A 21616-nucleotide genomic window follows, 5' to 3' on the forward strand; every position below is an offset into this window, starting at 1 on the left:
GTCTTTAAGGTTTGCAAAGCACTATACATTACTTCATTTGATTTCATCTGACAGATTAAAATAAAAGCTGTTTTTAAAAAAAATCCAATGAAACATAAATCATTAGTTAATCTGATTTTTTTTTTTAAAGAGGAAAACCAAATTGAAAATATATTAGTCTGGCTGAACCATAAAGCAGGTGGAAAAAGTAATGTATAAGAACAGTGGAAAGATGTGAAGAGGTAGGATAATGAAGAACTTTAAAGTTTATAGTGATCCTAGGGATAAAAGGGAACCCCTCGAGTCTATTGAGTGTACTCACTCTTTAGGAAAATAATTTTGGCAATAATGTGTGCTGTGGATTGTAGAAGGGAAAGCCTTGAGGAAAACAGACCAATTATATATCAATTATAACAGTCCAGGGAGAAGTGATTGGGCTCTGACCTAAAATGGTGCCTGGGTGATCAATGCTGATTGAGTTTACATCCTGTCCTTGTCCTATCCCTCATTCATTCAATAAATGCTAAGACTTTGCAATGTTAAGGCTTCCCATCAGGCTGCTGATAAAAAGACAGATCAATGCTTTCAAATGAAGGGGTAAAGAATAATAAAAATAGCTAGCACTTATACAGCGCTTTCACGTTTGTAAAACACTTAACAAATATGATCTCACTTTAGACTTACAACCTCCCCTTTCCACCCCCACATCTGTTCCCATTTTACTGATGAGGAAACTGAGGGAGACAAGGGGTTGTGTAGTGCCCAGGGTCACACAACGCATGTCTGAGGTCCGAACTTGAACTCGGAGCTTCCAGACTCCAGGTCTAGCACTCTATCAGAATATAATCAAGTATAAATCAGGAGGAGGCAAAAATGGGCAAAATAAAGGTCCAGGAGGAGGAACGAGAAATCCGCAGGATGGAAGTGATTCAAACTTACATCTTCAGACTCCGAATCTAGTGTTCTGGGATTTGGGGTGGCCTTCAAGAAAAGGAAGAGCACATGAGCGAATCGTATGAGTTAAACTAGGGGCCCTCTGAAATCCTGCGACCTCAGCAATCTGCTAATTATCTCCTAGGTGAAGGTTGTCTTCAGAGGAATATTGTCCTTGGAGGAACCCGTAGCCCCAACCCCTCCCCCTCCATGATGCTCAACGAAGTCGCCATCCAATGGCTTCGGCGCCTGAGGATGTCGTCACTTCGGCTGCGCTCGTGCAGTTCCCGGGTTTTGAGCTCGAACTCGAGCTCGCGCTCGCGCTCCCGCTCCCGCTCCCGCCGCGCCTTCCAGGCTGAGCTATGGCTGAAGCGGAGGCAGAGGAGAACGGCGAAGAGGGCGACGTCTTCCGGGAGCTCTCGACTCCAGTTCCCGGCAGGACCGCTGTCTGCATCCCACCGGCGGGGAGTCTGGCAGAGATCCCGGCCCCGTGGGCGGAGGCCGAGCCGCCGCAGCCCGGCTTCTTCTCTCCCCCGGCTCCCCTCGCGCCCGAGGACCTCCAGCGGGTGCTGGAGCAGGTGAAGAAAGCGCCGCCGCCGCCGCCCCGCCCCCACGGGACTGCGGGCCTCGGGCCGCGCGGGAGCTGCGGCTTTAGCGTCGTGCACGATGCGGCCCGGCGGCTGCAGGACGCAGCCCAACAGGTGGCCCAGCACTGGGGTCCGGACCCCCCGCCGCCGCCGCCGCGGCTGCTGCCACCCAAGGTGAGGCACCGCCTTCTCCCGGCCCCCTGCAGTGATTGCTAACGGTTTTCCAGGGTTCGTGAACTGTGGGGTCTTCAGAATTGGAAGTGACTGTAGAGATGAAGGGAACACTCGTTCCTACTCCCTCATTTTGCATATAGGGACACCTAGGCACTGGTAGAAGAAGTGATTTACCCAGGGCACACAGACAAGTAGCTTAAGAAAGAAAATATTTATTAAGGGAACAAGCATTGATTAAGCATGTAACCTGTTATGTTGTCAGACACTGCTAAGCGCTTTACAAATAACTCATTTGATTCTCACAACAACCCTGGGAGGAAGGTACTACTGTTATTTTCACTTTACAGTTGAGGAAACTGAGGCATACAGAGGTTAAATGACTTGCTCAGGACCACATAAGCCAGTAAGTGTCTGAAACCTGTTTTCAACACAGGTCTTCCTACTCGGTGCCAAACACTGTGGGCTAGCAGAGCTGGGTCTAGATCTAGATTGCTGTACTCAGGTTCACTTTACATGTTTCAATCGCAGAATCTGAGCTAGGAGGAATTTCAGAAGTGATACAGTCCCTTTCTTCTGCTTTACAACATTTCTGATTATAGGGAACTTTTTTATCTATCAGAAAAAAAATTACCAATTTTTTTTTGCAACCCTAATTTTTGGTTGTAGTATGCTTTGCTAAACATTTAGCTGAAATATATTAAATTCAGCAGAAATTTATTTTTAACCAGCAGTATGTAGAGGTCCTGAGGCTTTCCAAAGTTTAGATAAAATTGGATTCCTACATGTGTGGAACTCAGTTTAGTAGGAGCAGGTGACATAAGCAAATACAGAGAGCCTGGAAACATTATGGTGTGTTAAGAGATGGCAATTTTCCATTTGTCAGGAACATGTAGTACTTAGAGAATAATAGTGTAAGAAAAAGACTGGAAAAATAGGGGGGCTAGGTTGTGGAGGGCCTTGATTTCCAGACTAAGGAGTTTGACCTTTAGTAAGTATTTGGGATGTTTAAAGAATAAAAGTTTGTTGAGCAGGAGTATCTTTGAGAAGAGGAGAGTCATTATTGTCAGAAGCAACAGATAGGTCAAGAAGGATAAGGACTGAGAAAAGACCATCAGATTTGGCAGTTAGGGTTAGGATTGTTGGTAACTTTGGAGAGCAGTTTTATTTCATTGAGGTCAGAAGCCAGATTGCAAAAAGTTGAGGAGTGAGAGATGAGAAGTGGAGGCAATGAAGATGCCTAGAATAGCTTTTTTAAGGCCTTTGGTTGAGAAAAGGAGGAGAGATGCAGAATGATAGGTTGAGATGATACAAATGTCTAGTGAAGGTTTTTTTTTGTTTGTTTGTTAAAGAAGGTGGGAAACTTGGCCATGTTTGAAGGCATTAAGGATGGAACCAGTGGATAGGGAGAGGTTGAGAATCAGAGAGTAGAGAAGACAGGAGGGGATAGGATCAAGTGCAGATGTGAGAGGGGTTGACCTTAGTAAGGAGATGGGCCAACTCTGACCGAGTCTGGGGGGAAGGAGGAGAGTAGGAGATGATTTCTGGTTGTTTAGAGATGAAGAGGAAGCTCACCTTTTCTCGGTAAAGTAACAGCCAAGATCTTCAGCAGAGAATGGGGATTGGGGAAGAAGTTTGGGAAGCTTGAGGAGAGAAGAGAAGGTTTGTAACAGTTTATGTGGGGCACGAGATAGACATTCAGTTGTGGGATAATAAAAGGATTCCCTTGCCGAAGTGAGGTATTAAGGTTTGATAGCTTGAATTTGTAATGCATCTAGTTTTTATGGTTGTGAGATTTCTTCCAGTTTTGTTCAGTGGTGTGTGAGTAAGAACAGATTCAGATAGTGGGAGTAAACCGGAGCTGAGGTTTAGCAAGAGAAGAGGGCCCTGATAGGACCAAGAAGGCAGGGGATTCAAAAGCAGAGGATTGTATAGAGCTGAATTGGCTACATACTAAGTTGATGTAAGGGAGGAAAGTTAAGTCAAGGCAGATGTCGTAGCCTTAGAAAGTACTGAAAGATCAGAGGTTTTCTTAGTATGGAGAAGAGATTTAAGAGAGGGAGAGGCATAGGGAGAGGTAGAATGATGGATTATAGTTAGATAGACAAGTGTCAGGGTTTCTAATTAAGGAGATGTGGCTAATTATGAGGTCTAAAGTATAACAATCTTTATGGCTGAGGTGGAATTGAAGGAATAGGATATGGGATTTAAGAAGTTGAATTGGGAGGTTAAGGAGTTTGGGGGAGCGCCTTTGTAAATATTCAGGTTGCTTAGATAATGGTAGGAGTTGGGGAGGAAAGAAAGATACTGAGCCAGATGCTGAACTCCTTGAGAAAGAGAGAACGACCAGGGGTTATACTACAGGGTAGATTGGGTGGAAAATTTCGTATGAGTGGACTTCAAAGTTGGAAAACTTACTGAGGGATAAGGTAAGGGGAGAATCAGGAAGTGCCCTTGGGGAATAATGAGTATTCCAGCTCTCCTTCCAGGAGAAGTATATCATAGGTATGAGAAAAGGTACAACCTGTGTTATGGAGGAAATCAAGGAATATAGGGTATCAGTTTTTCTAGAAAGCCTTGCTTGACTTCAAGCATGAAGTAATCTCTGATACCTCTGAACTGTCACAAATGTTTGTTATCTCTTTTCTCAAACTTTTATCTAGAATCATGCTTTCAGAACTAAAAAGGTCATCAGAGGTCATTTTAAAAAATAACTTTTTTAATGATGTCTTTTATTTTTACATCGTCTAAATTTTCCTGTCTTTTCCCCTTCCCTTTCCTATAGAGTATTTTTTTTAATAACAAAGAATTTTTCTTTTAGAAAGAAGGCAGAAAAGGAAAAAAATTGAGCAAAATCAAATCAATACATTGAAAAAATTTGATATTATTTGCAATTCCACAACCATGGATCCATCCCTACCTCTGCAAAGGGGTGGGGAAGGTGTCTTCTCTCTTCTTTTTGTTGCCACACCTGCTCTCTATAACTTTGAGACATTCACTTCTGATTGTTTTATTAGTGTTTTTTTTTCCCATTTTGTGGCCTTTTAAAAGGTTTGAAAGATATAATTTTCTGGGTAATTTAACCATTTTATTAATAATGCCAGCATTTTAATAAAAGGATGGTCATTTGGTCCTCTCTCTCTTAGACTAAAGGCCATTGGAAGAGGAGTGTTCTGAGGATGGCAACCAACTTTGATTGGTTAACAACTAACCAGTGAGAATGAACATTACAGTGAGGGACTGACCCTGAACTCTTGATTATGTTATTTATTTCTTAAGTTACCCTTAGCCTTGGACAATCTGTTCAAAGAATTTATCCCCACCCAAACCTGAGTGGAACACTATGGCTTTCCCACCTGGGTGGGATCTGATAAGAGAAGAAGGTTAGTTCAACCTTCAGAGATTGAGGTCTTGAAATGAGGATAAAAGAAAAAGGGGGAAATCTGAATGTCCCCAAATCATTGGTTATTAATAATCATTTCTCTCAATTTTCACTATAGTGTTTGTATGTTGCTCTGCCCATTTCACTTGTTCTTGTCTTTCCGGGCTTCTCTGTATTCATATTCACTTCCCATAGTGTAATGATATTTCTATTACATTCTTGTACTATAGCTTGTTTCATCATTCTCCAGTCATTGGGTATCAACATTGTTTCCAGCTTTTTTCTACCACAAAAAATGCTGCTAAAAAATGTTTTGGTATACTGTATTTGAGCCTTTTTATCTATGAATAGGTCATCTGTTTCAACTTCTATCTGAAAAGAATTCCTTCTGTATCAGTCTGTGAAAGGTAATTGTCTAACCCTGCCTTAAGACCTTCAGTAATGGGAAATACAGTTGTATCTTATATTTACTGGGGTGTATTTGATGTTCAGGCAGGACTAGTACCTCTGGTTTGAGAGCTTGCTGAGCCCTTTTCAGGGTTGCTCATCCACCTTTAGTGTCCAGCTGTCATCTAGTTCTCACCTGTTGCTCCAAGAAGCTATAGCATGCTCAATGGCCACACCCTGCTAAACTGTGTGGCAAGCAGGTTTAACCAAGTTGAGGGTAACCTATAGGCCTCATACCCATCTATGACTTAGGATGTCTTTCCCAAGCATGTGAAGACTTCCCCCTTGTGGAATGGGTGGATGAGAACAGTTTGTCCTGATGGCCATGAAGGTGGCTGAAGCAGATTCAGTAGGGCGCTTAGAGCTTGGTCAGACATTCAAGACTCTAAGGTTATCCATTGCATCTTGGGCCATCACCAGTTGTCTTGAGTTTTGTCTTGCCGCTGGACTTTGATGACTCTGGAATAGAAAGTGAGACTGAAGACTTTGTGCAATTCTGCCTCTCTTAAATCCAATTTGGTGGTCACGACATTACCCCATGATGTCATTGGTCCTCTTCAAAAATGAAAGATGAACAACATGTCTTGCCACTTCCCTTAAACTCTAAACTCCTTGAGATTAGTGACCTCTTATTCTTCAGTGTATCCGCATAGTGCTTAGTGCAGTGCCTTGCCCATAGGGGTTAAATAAATATTTGTGGCAGAGCAAGGACTAGAACCCACGTCCAGAGCTTTTTCTATTCCACAAAGGGGTCCAACACTGACATAGAAGTAGCTGGAACATGGAGAACGTTGAGTAAAATGGTTTAGATCAGTGGTGTCAAACTCAAGTAGAAATGGGGGCCACTAATCCATACATAAGGATCACCGCAGATAATCACTTAGTTATAAAATGTGATATTATCAATGTTTTATTCTATTTTTTTTTTTGTTAAATATTTTCCAGTTAATTTTAATCTGGTTTGGAGGGCACTCAGAATGTCTTGAGCCTAGCATTTTTGAAACTTTTGATTTAGATAAGAGTGGGCCCTGACCAGCATGGAGCTTGTGCTTTATAAGGGTGATAAAACACAAATACAAATAACTGTAATACGTAATATTACACAAGTCTTTTGAAGAGTTGGAAAACAATGCTATTTTATTGTATCTGTATGGGAAAAGGTTACCAATTGGAGGATCGAGGAAGACTTCCTGAAAGAGGTGGCTTTTTAGTTGGGCTTTCAAGGGTGGGTAGGAATCCAATAGGGAGAGAAGGTGGAGGGAAGACAGTCCAGGTTCATTGTATAAGCTAAGACCCAGAGGTGGGAAAGTTAACTTTACGAGGGGAAGAATAGTATTGTTTTGGTGGAGTGTAAGAGTGCATGGTGGGGAATAACGTGAACTAGGACTGGAAGCGTACCGTAGTGTCAGATCATGAGGAACTGTGAAGAGCCATGAGGCAAAGGAATTGAATATTGAATCAAGTTAGTAATATGAAGCTACTGAGGTTTTGAAGAGAGGAGTGAAAAGATTAGATCTATGTATAAAGAAGGTCATTCATTATGGCACTGGTATAAAGAATAATTTGGAAAGAGGGAAGTTACAAATATTACACTTGAGATACATCATAATACAGCTAGTTATCCCACTTTAGCACCTAAAGAAATGGGGACTTCTCCTACATTATAATCATATTTGTTTCTGATGCTCCCTCCATGCCTAGGTTTCACATTTTTTTTATGATAGTGTAACAAGTTACATATACAACTGGGAGCTTTAGGTGTGTTTACCAGGCTTTCAGTACTTTTCATTATTGTGCCGAAATGACATGTTCATTAATAAGCTAGGTAAGTGTGATCTTGCCTCAACTTATATTAGAATAGTTGGTGAACAAAGTTATTGGACGCGTTGAAAAAAATTGTTCTGTTTCTTTTTGTGAGTAACATTCTCCCTGGAGCCAAAGCACCAAGGGATTGTAATCCATTTCTTCTTTTGTATATACCATGAAATGACTTGTATTAATGTCTTGTATTAATGTTGCTGTGTGGCAACAGAACATGGAATATGATAATTCCTGAAGAACTGAAAATGAAAATCGCACCAGAGAGCAATGTAGATCATGGTAGGAGTGCTTAGGCTGCAACATATAACCAATATGGAACTTCAAAGAAGAAAAAGAGTAAAAGATATCAAGGAAATGTACAAAAGATATCAGGGTAGAAAAAATAGGCTGGGCTGGTCATGTAGTGAAGATAAGAGATGACAGGTAAACAGTCAGAGTGCTCCTTTGGTTTCCAGGAGATGTCAGGAAAAAGCAAAGAAGGCCTCCAGCACATTGGGTGGCTTCCTCTCTAGTGAACTTAGGAGAAGATGCGGGCAAGAATTGCACAGGATTGGCAAAGCATGGGTAGGTTGGGATCTGTGTTGTTGGAGGAAGCATCCATGCCATTAAATCACAGATCCATTTGAGTATGTCTCAATAAACATTATTTCTTCTCTCTCAAAGTTTTAATATTGTTATTAGTTTACATGACTGTATATGTTATACTTTTGACATAAACTGTTAGTTTAACACTGATTTTGAGTATATGTTCACTGCCTTATTTGAATATAGCCAAATTATACACTTCCCTTCCCTTCCAAAAAAAAGCAGCATCATAAGTTGGTACTCCAGTGCTGTTTAAAGAAGTCATGGTCCACCACACATTAATGTTACCAAATTTCATCTGGTTGGATACTTGTGCTGGAGTTGTCCTGATTAGTCCCTAGGGACTCTTAAGGGTTATTTACCAAAACAAAATGAGATACTCTTAAGTCATTAAACAGTTAACAAAAAAATGTATTTAGCCTTAAGCTAGAGGCTACTCTGTGAGGATAAGCTTTGAGGACACCTGGAGTTTTTTGCCTGAGGAAAGTTCCCTTGCCTCCGTTATTCATTGTGATTCTCCAGCCTAGCCTCTGACTAGTCAACAGTCTGAGCCTTTAGTCCTCTGAGTCAACCAAGTCTTTTTTTTTTAACTTTTATTTTTTTAAGTTTATTTTCATTTTTTTAAGTATCAAAGAACCAAATTAACGTGAGCTATTATTATTAGCTAGAGTTTTCAGAGAAGGTGGTGAAGGGCCTAGAGATCATGCCATGTGAGAATTTATTGAAAGAACTGGAACTGTTTAGTTTAAGAGATATATTAACTGTATTCAAGTATTTGAAGGGTTGTCATGTGGAAGAGTGATTAGATTTGTTCTGCTTTTCTCCATGAGACAGAATTAGGAGTAATTGGCAAAAGGTAGAGAGAGGCAAATTTCTGGTTGATACAAGGGGAAAAAAAAACTACCAGACTTCTCACCTGGACTGTTGCCATAGCATCCTAATTGGACTTCTGCTTTCTAGTCTCTCTCCTCCCCAAAGCATCCTCTGTACTGCTGCCGAGAAAATCTTCCAAAAGTCTGATTTCGTCATCCGTCTACTCAAGAAACTTCAGTTGTCTTATGAATAAAATACAAACTCATCAGCTTGTCAATTAAAACCTTTCACAATTAGACTTTATTGCATATTACTCCCTATCATGTGCTTTCAACCTTGACTGTTGTTCCTATAATTGGCACTCCTTCTTTTACCCCTTGTGCCTTTGCTGTTGCTCATTCCTGAAATGCACTCCTGAGTCACCTTCACAATTTCTAATCCTTAGTTTTCTTTAGTTTTATTTCCTAAGCTTTGCCTGATTCTGACAGTTGTTAGTGTTCTTCCCCCCCCATTATCATCTGTATGTGTTTTCCCTCCAATAGAATGTAAGCTTCTTGAGGGTAGAGACTGTTAGGTTTGTTTTTGTCTTCTACTGGTACCTAACACACAGTAGGTGTTTAATAAACGGATGTTTGTTGAATTGGATTGGAAACTTCTTGACCATTAGAGTGTACTTTGAGAAGTATTGGTTTCCTTGTAAAATTGACGACAGTTTTAAATCTGATAAATTATTCTTTCTGAAATTTTTAAGCAGACACTGGATGACCACTTACTGAGTTATATTGTAGCGAAGGGACTCTTGTTCTGCCGTTATGGCTAGAATAAATGGTTTTTGAGGCCTTTGAAGCTATTTCTACTTTAGAGAATCTGTGATTTCTTTATGTGAACTGCTTTCTAAACTAAGTTTTATGGATACCAACTATTACTCTTTCACTCACATGTACATTGCTTTATTCACTAGGTTGTCTAAAAATTACTGCTTTGAATAATTTTATCCAATTTGTGAACAGCAAAGTTTTACTGAGGATTCAGTGAAAGTACTCTTCATAAAAATTTCTAATTCAGCCTGACCTAAATTGGTCGCATAAACTGCTTTTTAAATTCATCAGCTAAAGTTTATGTAACTTTCTTTCCTATCATAAGACAAGAGTACTTTGAGGGAAGACTTTTGACTTAAAACATTTTTCATGTTTTCTTTAAAAAACGAATCAGGTTCGCATTTACAGGTGTAGCACTTTTTAGTCCAAGACATCTCCTTAGGATACAGAAACAGTATATACGGTTTTCCCTTCCACATCTTGGGTGATGTGGTGCCCCATAATCTGGAAAATCCATGTAAAATTTTTTGGCCCTCCCTTCATAAGAGAAGTAGTCTGAATTTTTTTCTTTTGTGGGGTGTGTACAGTACATTACTGTAAAATTTGGGTTAGGTATTTGGTCATAGGCTCTGTGTTGTCTGCTGGTTTCTGCAAAACACCCCCCAAATTCCCACTTAATTTTTTATGCCTATCTGTGATATATTGAAACTACAGTGGGGAAAGTTGCAATGTGGAAGGAATAAGAGTAAAAGTGAGAATGGCTAATAATTAGCTTATACCAACAGCCAGGTTAGATACAGATGTAGAAAGAGCATTAACACCAAAGAGAGAGACTCATTCAACCTGTGGCCAGATTTATTTATAATGCTTCCATAAAAATGGGAAACATGGGGTACTCACATAGTTACAACTTAGGTTTTTATGTGTTTTATAGAAATTGCATGTTTCACTATGCAGTGCTATGCTATTATATTATGGCTTATTGACACATACCTCTTTGTTTATGTGTAGTGTTATGTGTGTGTTATTCTACATATCTATTACTAGTGTTGCATTGCTTTTTATTTCTATTTCTGATCATTTGCTTTGGTTGCTGATTGTGATTGTGTATATATTATTATGTGTATCTGTGTTGTTTAAATAATTTAGACATTTAATAATTGAAGTAGCTTGTCAAATGGTGCTTTGCAGTGTGATAGATGTAGTGCATAGAGTATTAATATGAATTTGGTGTGTGCTTTTTTTTCTTTAGAGATTGCAAAGTTTTTGGCTGCAAGGAGAAATATAATCTTAGCTTCAATAGACTCTCAGAGAGACTTCAGAAATTATTATGTTTTTTATTTAAGAGAGAGAAGAATCTTGGAAAAAGAGTTAATCGTCATCTTGAGAGAGTTAACTATCTACTTTGAGTAGTCTGTGAGAGAACAGAGAAGACTAGGAGAAAATCTTTCTTGAGAGTTGAATAGTTAAATGTGAGAGAGAACTAATCTGTGAGAGATTATGAGACTTAAGTGTAATTTTTGAGACACAATTTAGTAGAACTGAATTTAACTTTTATTCTGTGGAGAAGACATCCTGAGAGGCTAAATTCCCATACTGAGAGAACTGAATTGTTGGACTGTGGTTCTTGTGTGAGGAAACAAGTTGCTGCCATAGTTAGAGGTGAAGGTGACTTTTGCTTATGTAGATAGAGATTTCTATGTATCTTTATTATCTATTGATAATTTAGCTAACAATATTTATCTACATATATTTATAGACAAATTTATCTTTATTATCTGTTTATTAATGATGTAACTAGTAACATTGATGTTTGTCTAAGCCTATATGAGACTGGGGTTTGAGATTGTGTGAGTAGGGTGAATAGAGGAAAGAGAAAACCTCTGGGAAAAGAGGTTTCTCCAGTTTTTACAAACTGGGGTGGGAGGGGTTCAATGGTAATTAATTTTATGAGAGAGTTATTACAGTTATTACAATTTATGAGGAAATATCAGAACATAACTCTTGATTGCTTATGAACCCAGTGTGAGAGAATTAATAAGCTAATGAACCAAGTATTAGGCTGAGGGGGAGAGAGGTTTGATGTCTTTGTCCCTGAGAGCACCTGAGGGGTGTCACTCAACACTTTACAACATCAAGATACCCATCACATTGACTGCTACATGTGGGTTAACAAAAACTCTGTTACATGTAGAGTAAAGCTTGGATACACAAGTATAGTTACTGTTTTGCTATGAATGCAGTTATCAATAGCAAACAGGAAGATGTGAATAGTGACATTTTCAGAGAGCTACTTGTTCAAATCCAGTACAACTTATACCTGGACATTATTAAATCATTTTTTTCCTACCTATATAATGTTGGCAGCTTGTAAAATATGTACATATTTCTTCACTACTTAAAAAGACCCATGATGGTATGGGTGTCCCTATATTGAGACAGATTGGAACTCCTCCATGATTGAATTGATTGTTTTATAAATTTCTGTGGGCAGAAAACCAATAATAATTACCTGAGATAAAGATTCCATACTTATCCTCAGATAACAGACAACAGTCTGATGCTTGGCCTGTACTTGAAAGTTTTCCACCTTGGTAGGACCTTCCAGACTCTGCGGCCAAGAACCTAGGTTGGTTACTTCCCTACTGTGATGAAGTATCAGGGGAGAACTTAGGTGGAAGATATATACATACTCTTGTATATCTGCACGTGTTTCATTAGGTAATGTCCAGGGAGGCAGCATAATGTTATGAGAAAAACCCTCTGGATTTCGAGTGAAAGGACCTGGGTTTGAATTACAGTTTTGCTGTGGGACCCTCCAGCAAGTCATTCAATCTTTCTGAGTTTCAGTTTCTTCATATAAAAATGAAGAGGTTGGGCCAGATGGATCAATAAGGTCCTTTCCAGCCCTATATCATTTGAACAAAATTGATTCGAACTTTAAACCTATGTGGACTTTAAAATCTTCATAGTTCAAAAAGACTTTAGTTATAATATCTTTGTAGTGCTTATTTAGAAGTGACATTATTATGGTCTTAATGCTGAATGTTGGATTTAAGGTCATGAGAGCTGTGTTGCAGCAGTTTAGAAAAGAACATAACTTTGTATTTATTCCTTTTTTAAAATTTTCTGTGTTTAAGGAACTAGAAGCCATTCGTGTCAAGGTAAAATCCGGAGAAAGGCCAATGCCACCTCTTGCAGCAATCCAGCCCAAAACAATAACTTTGAGTCAACCATTGAATGGGAATACAGATTTGTTAGGATTAAGCGTTGTTAATCCTCCGATTATTCGGATACAGCCTCTTATGAGAAGTGAACCACAGGATTTGACAAATACTTCACCTCCACCTCCTCTTCAACTTCTTGTGCAGAGACCACTACCTCCTCTTGGACCAGTTTCTGTGGAGAAGTTTATGGCACATAAAATGCTGAATGGACAAAGGGCTACATTTGTTCCTTTGTCTGCTTCTAACACGTCAAAAATTACATCATCGGCAGTTATGTCCAGTTCAGCAGATTTGCTTATTTCCACCCCTGAGAGTGAGTGCACTGAAAAGTTAAAAAAATCTTTAAAAGTGAAAACCCGATCAGGGAGAATTTCACGGCCACCAAAATATAAAGCTAAAGATTACAAGTTCATCAAAACTGAGGATTTAGCTGATGGGCACCAGTCAGATTCAGATGACTATTCAGAACTTAACGTGGAAGAAGAAGATGACAAAAGGGGGAAAGATACATTATTTAATTCTTCAAGTGATTACCTGAAGCCTAAAACTTTTAAGTGTCAGACTTGTGAAAAGTCATATATAGGACAAGGAGGACTAGCACGACATTATAAACTTAATCCAGGTCATGGGCGGCTGGAACCTAAAATATTGGTATCTGATAAGTCTGATGGAAGTGGAGAAGCAGGAGGTGGCACTGTGAATATAATGGCTCCTGTGCCATCAATCCCAACTGCTTTAAATAGTGAAGGTACACTAGCTTCGTGCGTGGCAGGACCAGATTCAGCATGGAATGGGCAACAGGTAACACTTTTTTTTTCTTGAATTTCTTATTTCCTGTTTCTTTCTGTGTCACTGACTTTAAACTGGAACCTCTCCTTGAGATTGATGAGTAACCATTGTTGTATATTGTAAATGTTAAATTGAGGTCTAAAGTCTACTCCCATTTTTATCCCTAAACACCTTCCCCCCACCCGGGGTCATTATATGCTGAAACTTTAGATGCTGGATGACCTTTAAAAGGGCAGTTAATATAACTCTCTTTGTCTAAACATGCACACATACAAGTCTGTTGTCATTCTTTTTCTCTAACTAGATCTGTTAAACAAATATTTAGGCCACCATAAATTGCTGTGCTGCAACCGAGCTACCATAAATTGCTATGTTGCTATCTAACCACCATAAATTGCTGTATTGTAATCTACTGCATGATAAATTCCATGCGTTTTTCCTAAGGAGGCAGATCCCAAATTCAAACTGACTATATTTTGAAGAGAAAAGCCATTCTCTCCTGGAACTGTGAGGACAACAGATTTAAGAGATATGTCATCCCCAGGTGATGGGGAATCATGGTGTCTAGGGGTAGGTCTGGGAAAACCTTTTGGATAAATTAAGAACTAAGGCAGTATATACTTTATCTGTACTTCTGAGTATTTTACCTTGATATATTCTGAATTTGTATGTTTTCTTTTACCCTTGAAATAGGGAAAAGGAATAAACCTGTAATGTTATTGGTACAGAAAATTCTTGGATGAAGAAACTCTCTATCCATGGTGTTTGGCACTTTTCTTTCTACAATTTATAGTCTCAGGGCATTGCTTAGAGCACTGAGAAATTAAATGACTTGCCCAGGGTTAAATAGCCAGTATCTGATTGAGATGGGAATTGAACCAAGCTGGCTCAGAGGCCAGCTCTATTTCCATTATAACACACTGCTCTTAACTTGCAGATAAAACCCAGAAAACATAATCATGTGGTTTGGATTGTGTGGAGATGGTGGGAGTGAAGAAAAGGAAAAGGGAACTGGTCAGCTTTTCCCCTGTCATACATCTCTATAATGATATCCTTTATACTGCTTAACTTATGCAGTAGTAATTGGTAATGTGTTGTCATGCTCTTTAACATTGCTCTTTGGGTGACTCACAGCTTTAATGCCAAAGACTGGTGTTCCATGATTTGATGCCATGTAGCACCACTTGAATATTACTATTAAAGAGTTGGATCTTTGTTTCAGGCAGAAGTTTAGGGTCATTAAAAGCAGTGTACAGTTTTCCAAAGGTAATTCAGCCAGCTCTCTTACTCTGTTCAGTTAATTTTGTTGATACTTTTTCCTTTCTTGATATCATTATTATTATCCACCTCCTTTCTCTACAGTTAATCCCCCCCAAAAAAAACCATCTTTTGTAAGTGTAGTAAAGGAAAACAAACCACACATTGATAATGTCTGAAAATATGTCATTCTGTACTTCTTGTCCATCAGTATCCATTGCTATCAGCAGATGAGAAACATGCTTCCTGGGATTGTGATTGCTTATTGTGTTAATTATAACTTTTAAGGTTTTTTGGCTAGGTAATAGGGTTAAGTGACTTGCCCAGGGTCACAAGCTAGTGTCAAGTGTCTGAGGCTGGATTTGTACTCAGGTCCTCCTGACTCCAGGGCTGGTGCTTTATCCACTCTGCCACCTAGCCTGCCCCAAGTCTTTTTTTAAGTAAATATTTAAGTTATGAACTTTATAGTTACCAACAAACATGAACATTCCATATTCAAAGGACAGAAAAGGAGGATTGTCTGTGAAACCATGAATCTACCGAGTATAGCTTTTATTTTAAAAATATCTATCAACTTTGACATGATAGCATTAATACTATCTTTCTTTGTATCCTTCTGAATTTCTTTCTGCTCTCTTCTGTGTATTTTTATGTATTTCATTGACGCTTTTCTTTGGATCACTATGACTGCACCCACCTTTACCCACATGCTCTCCATTTCCCCATTAAAAGCCCTTTCTTGTAGCAAATAAATATAATCGATGAAAACAAATTTGTGTCATATCAATTGTGTCAAAAAACAAATATCTCATTTTATACCTACAGTCTAGGCAATCATGCCTCCACCAAGAAGTGGGAAGCATGTTTCATCTTCAGGCTGTTGAAATCATGATTACTTGTTGAATTGATCTTAAATTCTTAAATGTTTCACAGTTCTTTTCCTTTATAGCATTGTAGTTGAATACATTGTTCCCCTGGTTCTGTTTGTTTCATAACATGTCAGTTCACAAAGTTCTCCCAGATCCTTCTAAATCTGTTACTAATTTTTTTCTGTCTTTCTTTGATGTCTTTGAGGCGTTGTAGTGGAATTGATGGGTATGTACATTTTAGTGATATTCATTCCAAAGAATGTTTAGACCAATTCATAGCTTCACCAGCAGTGCATTTCTTTGACTTCTTTATTTGTTAAAGGTGTCTAATTTTTGAAAGGGTTACATTGAGGTCACCAGCTGTTGTAGTTTTACTATTTATGATTTGATTAATTTTTCATATTATATATATGTATGTATAATGTCCCTGTTAGTGTAAATAATTCCGTGAAGTGGTTGCCTGTATTTGAATTTGCAGTTTGAAGTTAATGATTTTGTAAAATATAGTAGCTGGTTCTGGCCTAATGGAAATAAGCAGTGTGATTTGAAAAATGTGACCACTACAGGAAATTGATTATTCCCACTATTTGGGGCCTAGGTGTATATGCAGTTTGGTGCATATATATTAAGTATTGATTTGACATCATTTTTATGATCCCTTTTAGTATAGTATAGTTTCCTTGTTTATCTCTTTTAACTATGTCTATTTTTATTGTTGCCTTGGTTGAGGTTGATTGCTACCTTTACTTTTTTTAGTTGGACTAAAGTATAATAAATTCAGTTTCAGCCCCTTTGTGGATCTTTGGTTCAAGTATATTTCCTGTAAGTGTTATATTTTTGTATTCTCTTAACCTCTGTGAGTTTATAGGTAGATCATTCCATGCAGAGTTATGACTATTAATTGTGAATTTCCTCCAACATGTATCCTCTTATACTTTTTCCTTTATTTGCCATTCTTCTTTATGAAGGTAGTGAGATCAGTTGAAATGATCAGCTTTGACCATGTAGTTGCCTTCCACCCCCCAGCCCCCCGGTTATTCTTATTTATCATTTCTGGGACCATTGTTATATCTTTGCTGATGATTCTCAAGTCTTCCTATTCTGTCCTAAAATCTGATGACCTCCACTCTTGTACCTGGAAATTGCCTTTCAGAAATCTCAGATTGTGTGTCCAGTAGACATTATAAACTTAATATGTCCAAAACAGAATTCATTACCTTTCCCCATAAACCCTCCTTCTATCCTACTTCCCTGTTACTGTTGAGGACAACACCATCCTCTCAGTCTCTCAGGCTTACAGCCTAGGAGTCATCCTCAGCTCCTCACTTTTTCTTACCCCACATCTCAAGGCTTGTCAGTTTTACCTTTGCAACCTCTCATATGCCCCCTTTTCTCCTCTGACATTGCTACTACCTAGCTATTGGCCTTTATCTGTCATCTCATGCCTGAATTATTGCAATAGCCTGCCTCAAGTCTCCCCCCACTCTAATCCATTCTCCATCTGCTAAAGTGATTTTTCTACAATGCAGGTCCGACCATCTCCCCCTTGTACTCATTAAACTCTGTGGCTCCCTACTGTGTCAAGATCAAATACCAGATGCTCTGTTAAGCATTTAAAACCTTTCATGACCTAGTTCTCTCTTACTTTTCCACTCTTCATATGCCTTACTTCCCTACACATACTCTTCTATCCAGTGACACTGGCCTTCTTATTATTCTACGAACAAGAGTCTCCCATCTCTCAGCTCTGGGCATTTTTTCAGGCTGTGCCCCATGCCTGGAATGTTCTCCCTCCTCCATTTCACCTACTGACCACCCTGGCTTCTTTTTAGTCCCAAGTAAAATCCCATCTTTTGCTGGGAGCCTACCTTAACTTCCCTTGATTCTAGTGCCTTCCTTCTGTTATTTTCTTTTTATCCTGTATATAGTTTGATTTCTATATATTTGTGTGTTGTCTCCCTCATTAAATTGTAAGCTCCTTGAGGGCAGGAACTGTCTTTTACCCCTTTTTTTGTCTCTTCGGCATTTAGCACAATACTTGGTACACAGTAGGCTCTTAATAAATTGTTATTGTTGATTCATTATTTTTTCTGTCCTCTGTTTCTTTTAATGATTAATATTTATTCAATATTTTGGAATTTTGTTTTTACATTTCTTTAATTGTTCTAGGAAGTAATAATTTTTGAGGTTGTTTTTTTGTAACCCTTCATTTTGTTTAGAACTAGAAGAGGCCTTAGAACTTAGATATTTCAACCACCTAATTTTACATGAGGAACCTGAAACTCAGAGGTTGAGTGGCTTGCCTAAGACAAATGTCTTATCTGACAGATGGCAGGATGTTGAGGAATTGGGATTATTTTCTTACCTCTCATTTCTGTTGTAATTCCTAAGTTCAGGCTTTTGTGCTTGACATTTAAGACCTTTCACAGTCCGACTCTACCCTGTTTCCCTCATGTTACTTGCCTGCTTTATCATTACTCTTCCCATACACTCAACTGCATGCAAACTGGAGCACATGTTCTTCTTCTTCCTCTCCCCTCATGCCTATGCTCATCTGCCTCTGTCTTTTGTCATGCTGTACATCATGCCTAGAGAACCTTCTCTTTTCTTCGTTATCTATTGAGTTCATACCTGTCCTTTATAATGGCCAACTTAAATGCCATCTGTTCTTGAAAACTTTTTCTGATCATCCCGTTCCCTTAATGGTAATATCCTGCCCCCTCTGCATCTTCATATTGCACATCTCTAATGTACTAGTAGTATAATATAGGTATTTGTGTATTTCTTTTATTCTCCTAGACTGTGTATTCCACAAGGGCAAGGATTGTGCTTTATCTAAACTTGTATGTCTTCCACAGCCCATAGCTTGAATGTTTCTTAGTAGAAGGATATAACATATGATTTGTGGATTTTTATTTTGGGGGAACGCTGATGTAGAACTGTGATTCTGAAGAAGCTGGAATATTATTGGAGTCAGAAGAAAAAAATGGAATTCGCTTGGCATGTTGGGGATCCAGGAGGAGGACCAGAGGATCTAAAAGAAATAGAAGACTAAAGGCATCTGTAAAGTCAAGCTGTTTAAGCAAACACAGCATTTCAGTTCAATCTACTTCATGCATAGGTGTACCAGCAGAACAAAATGTAGTGAAGAATAAAGCAAAGCTCAAAGAGGTATGTCATTCATGGAATCACATATCATTTCATAAACATTTATGTTTCATTGGATTCAGTTTGGGGAAAATTTTACTGAAAGCATATTTGCCCTTAGGTCATTTTAGTTGGTATTCATTGTAACAGTTCAACTGGGAAATGTGTTTTGGGAAATTGAGCATTATAATAACATCAAGCTTTATGATGTCAGAAATAATTGATTAGATATGTGGTTATACATACATATATATACATAAACACAGACACACACACGTGTGTGTGTGCGTGCGTGTGTTTGTGTGTGTTTAAATCCTAACAAACTGGATATACTTTTCCATTTGCTTGTAGGCAGTTTTGATGTATATAGGAATATCATGTTTCAGCTTATTAGACCCTTATTGGAAAAGTTCACTGTTCCAGTATAATAAAGTAATATATTAGAGTTTCATTTCTTTGAGAATGTATTAAAACTTCCTTCTGCTAGAACTAACTCATTTGCATGGTAAATTGAGCTGTGAAGTGGTGTTGGAAATACGATACAACATAGATAATGCTAATTTGTGGTCTTCTAAGTCATTATGCTGCCATCCTAACCCTCTGTATCAGAAAACCAGCCTGAGATGTGGCTGTGCCATTTTTCTGAGTTACTGGCTTACTATGGGCAAATTCCTTTACCTCTGTGAACTTCAGCTTCCTTTTTTCTAAGATGAGGATAATAATGATTGCCTTACCTAACTTATTAAAATTAAATTTTAAAAATTGATGTAAATAAATAATTCTTAAACTATAAACACATGCAAATTTAAATTGTTAATAATTGTTATAGTAGTGGATAATAGAATTCCTCAAGATAGAGGTACGATTGTAATGAGTGAGAACTCCACATAACCATTCTGAAGAATAGCACTAGCCACCATATTCGGTTTATTTACTAAACTCACTGTTAATCTTGCTTAAAAATACAAGGAGAAGAAGTGGATTAGATGGGATATTAATTTTTTTGCTTTTTTTGCCTTTTTTTTTTTTAGGCAGAAACTAATATTAGTGACATTAAGTTCTGAATACAAATTACCTTTTATGAATTACCTTTAATCATGAACACTCATCATCTTCCTTAGCTTTTTCCCCAAAACATTTAATTACTTATATGGTTATATACAGTTAAGTAGAAGGCTAAGGACAACTGTAAAGTCAAGTCGTTCAGGCAAACAGCAATTCAGGTCAACCTATTTCATACACAGGTGTAGCAGCAGAACAAAAGGTAGTGAAAAATAAAGCAAGGCTCAAAGAGAGATGTCAAGAGGTATGTTAAGACCCATATTGTAACATGTAGGCAGTCATAGGATATGAAGTGGCAGTTCTTAAAAGATGAAAAACAAATTGCCAATAAAGACATAAAGTATTCAGTTTCTCTTATTAAGTAAATGTAAATTAAAACAACATTGAGGCAGAAATGTCCATTTAAAAATAGGCACACTATTAACAGAATTGTAAATTAGTTCCAGCCTTTTGGAAAGCTATATGGAATCACACATAGTAATTATAAAATTATGTACCCAATAGTACCAGTACTTTGCAATCACAAAACCTCAGCAGGAGGTGCAGATTGGGATAATAACACTCCCTCACTCAAGTTACCTCAGGTATTTTCGGTGCCTAATGGTACCAGAAGTGGTTCCACTACTTCTATTTCAGACCAGACACTTCCTAAATAATACTTATTTACTTAGCTTATAATTAGTAATAAGGTACAGACTTCTTATGTCTCCTTTGCATCTTTCCATTGACTTGAGTCAACCACAACTTTGATTCTTTAGATGATGTTCAAAGATCTGTGACCACAGGGAGAAATTTTGAGTTAAAAAAGATGGGATTTTTGGCTGGGATACAATTTGGCATCGTTAAAAGCATTGAGCAGTTTTCCGAATTCAATACACAAGTCAGAGTTTTATGCAGTCAGCATAATTTCATCTGCAAACAGGACCATCTACAATTTACTTTATAAATTTTTTTTTAACATGATCTTCATTTCCCCATATACCCAGTATTTCCTGCCTTCTACCCAGAGAACCAGCTAACTCATACATCAATTGAGTCTGACATGATATACAGGAATTTATATTCTTAGTCTCACACTTCTACAAAGAAGAGATGGAAGAACATTCTCATCTCTCTTCCTTGGGGTTAAATTTGGTTATAATTACAAGGCATTTAGTTTTTATTTTTCCCCCCATTGTTGTAGTTATGTGTATATAGTTTTTGTTTCCCCTTATTCTACCTTGCATCAGTTCATATAATTCTCCCTGTGTTTCTCTGTGTTCTCCATATTCTTTGTTCCTTACAGTGCAGTATATGTACCAGTTTAGTCATATCCCTTATTGATTGGAATCTGTTTTTAGTTCTTTGCTACTACAAAAAAGTGTACAGATGACATTTATTAGCATATTAGTGTTCACAGATTTATTCATGTACAGTACTTCATTTGATCCTCACAATAACTCTTTGAATGAATTAGGGACTGTTCTTATCCTAATTTGCTCCCCATTTTAATTAAAATATCCTCCTGCTGAGGCTCTGGAATAGCACAATCTTGGAATAGCACAATCTCTGAAGAATCAAAGTTGTGGGTGACCTAAAGGTCTGGAGAAATGCATATGACTGTAAGTAGGTAGTATTTTCTTATTAATGGTGACCTAAGAACAAGAAGTATCATTTAGGATATATACTATCTGAAAAGGAAGTGGACTAAGTTTGTAGTGAGAATGCTGTAGTGATACCCATGCATTGT

The 21616-nt window shown here is 38.1% G+C and overlaps 1 protein-coding gene across 1 annotated transcript in view; it reads left to right on the forward strand.

Annotated features, from left to right (window-relative positions):
- The first annotated feature begins 1122 nt into the window (after positions 1 to 1122).
- The window catches only part of ZNF839 (zinc finger protein 839), a 37483-nt gene continuing 16989 nt past the window's right edge, over positions 1123 to 21616 (forward strand). Inside the window, 4 exon segments of the mRNA XM_027849030.1 lie at positions 1123 to 1156; positions 1159 to 1673; positions 12677 to 13564; positions 18616 to 18849. Of these exon segments, the coding sequence (XP_027704831.1) occupies positions 1123 to 1156; positions 1159 to 1673; positions 12677 to 13564; positions 18616 to 18849 (1671 nt within the window).

The sequence above is a fragment of the Vombatus ursinus genome, unplaced genomic scaffold (assembly GCF_900497805.2).
Source record: "Vombatus ursinus unplaced genomic scaffold, bare-nosed wombat genome assembly UNPS02007284.1, whole genome shotgun sequence".
Taxonomy (NCBI): domain Eukaryota; kingdom Metazoa; phylum Chordata; class Mammalia; order Diprotodontia; family Vombatidae; genus Vombatus; species Vombatus ursinus.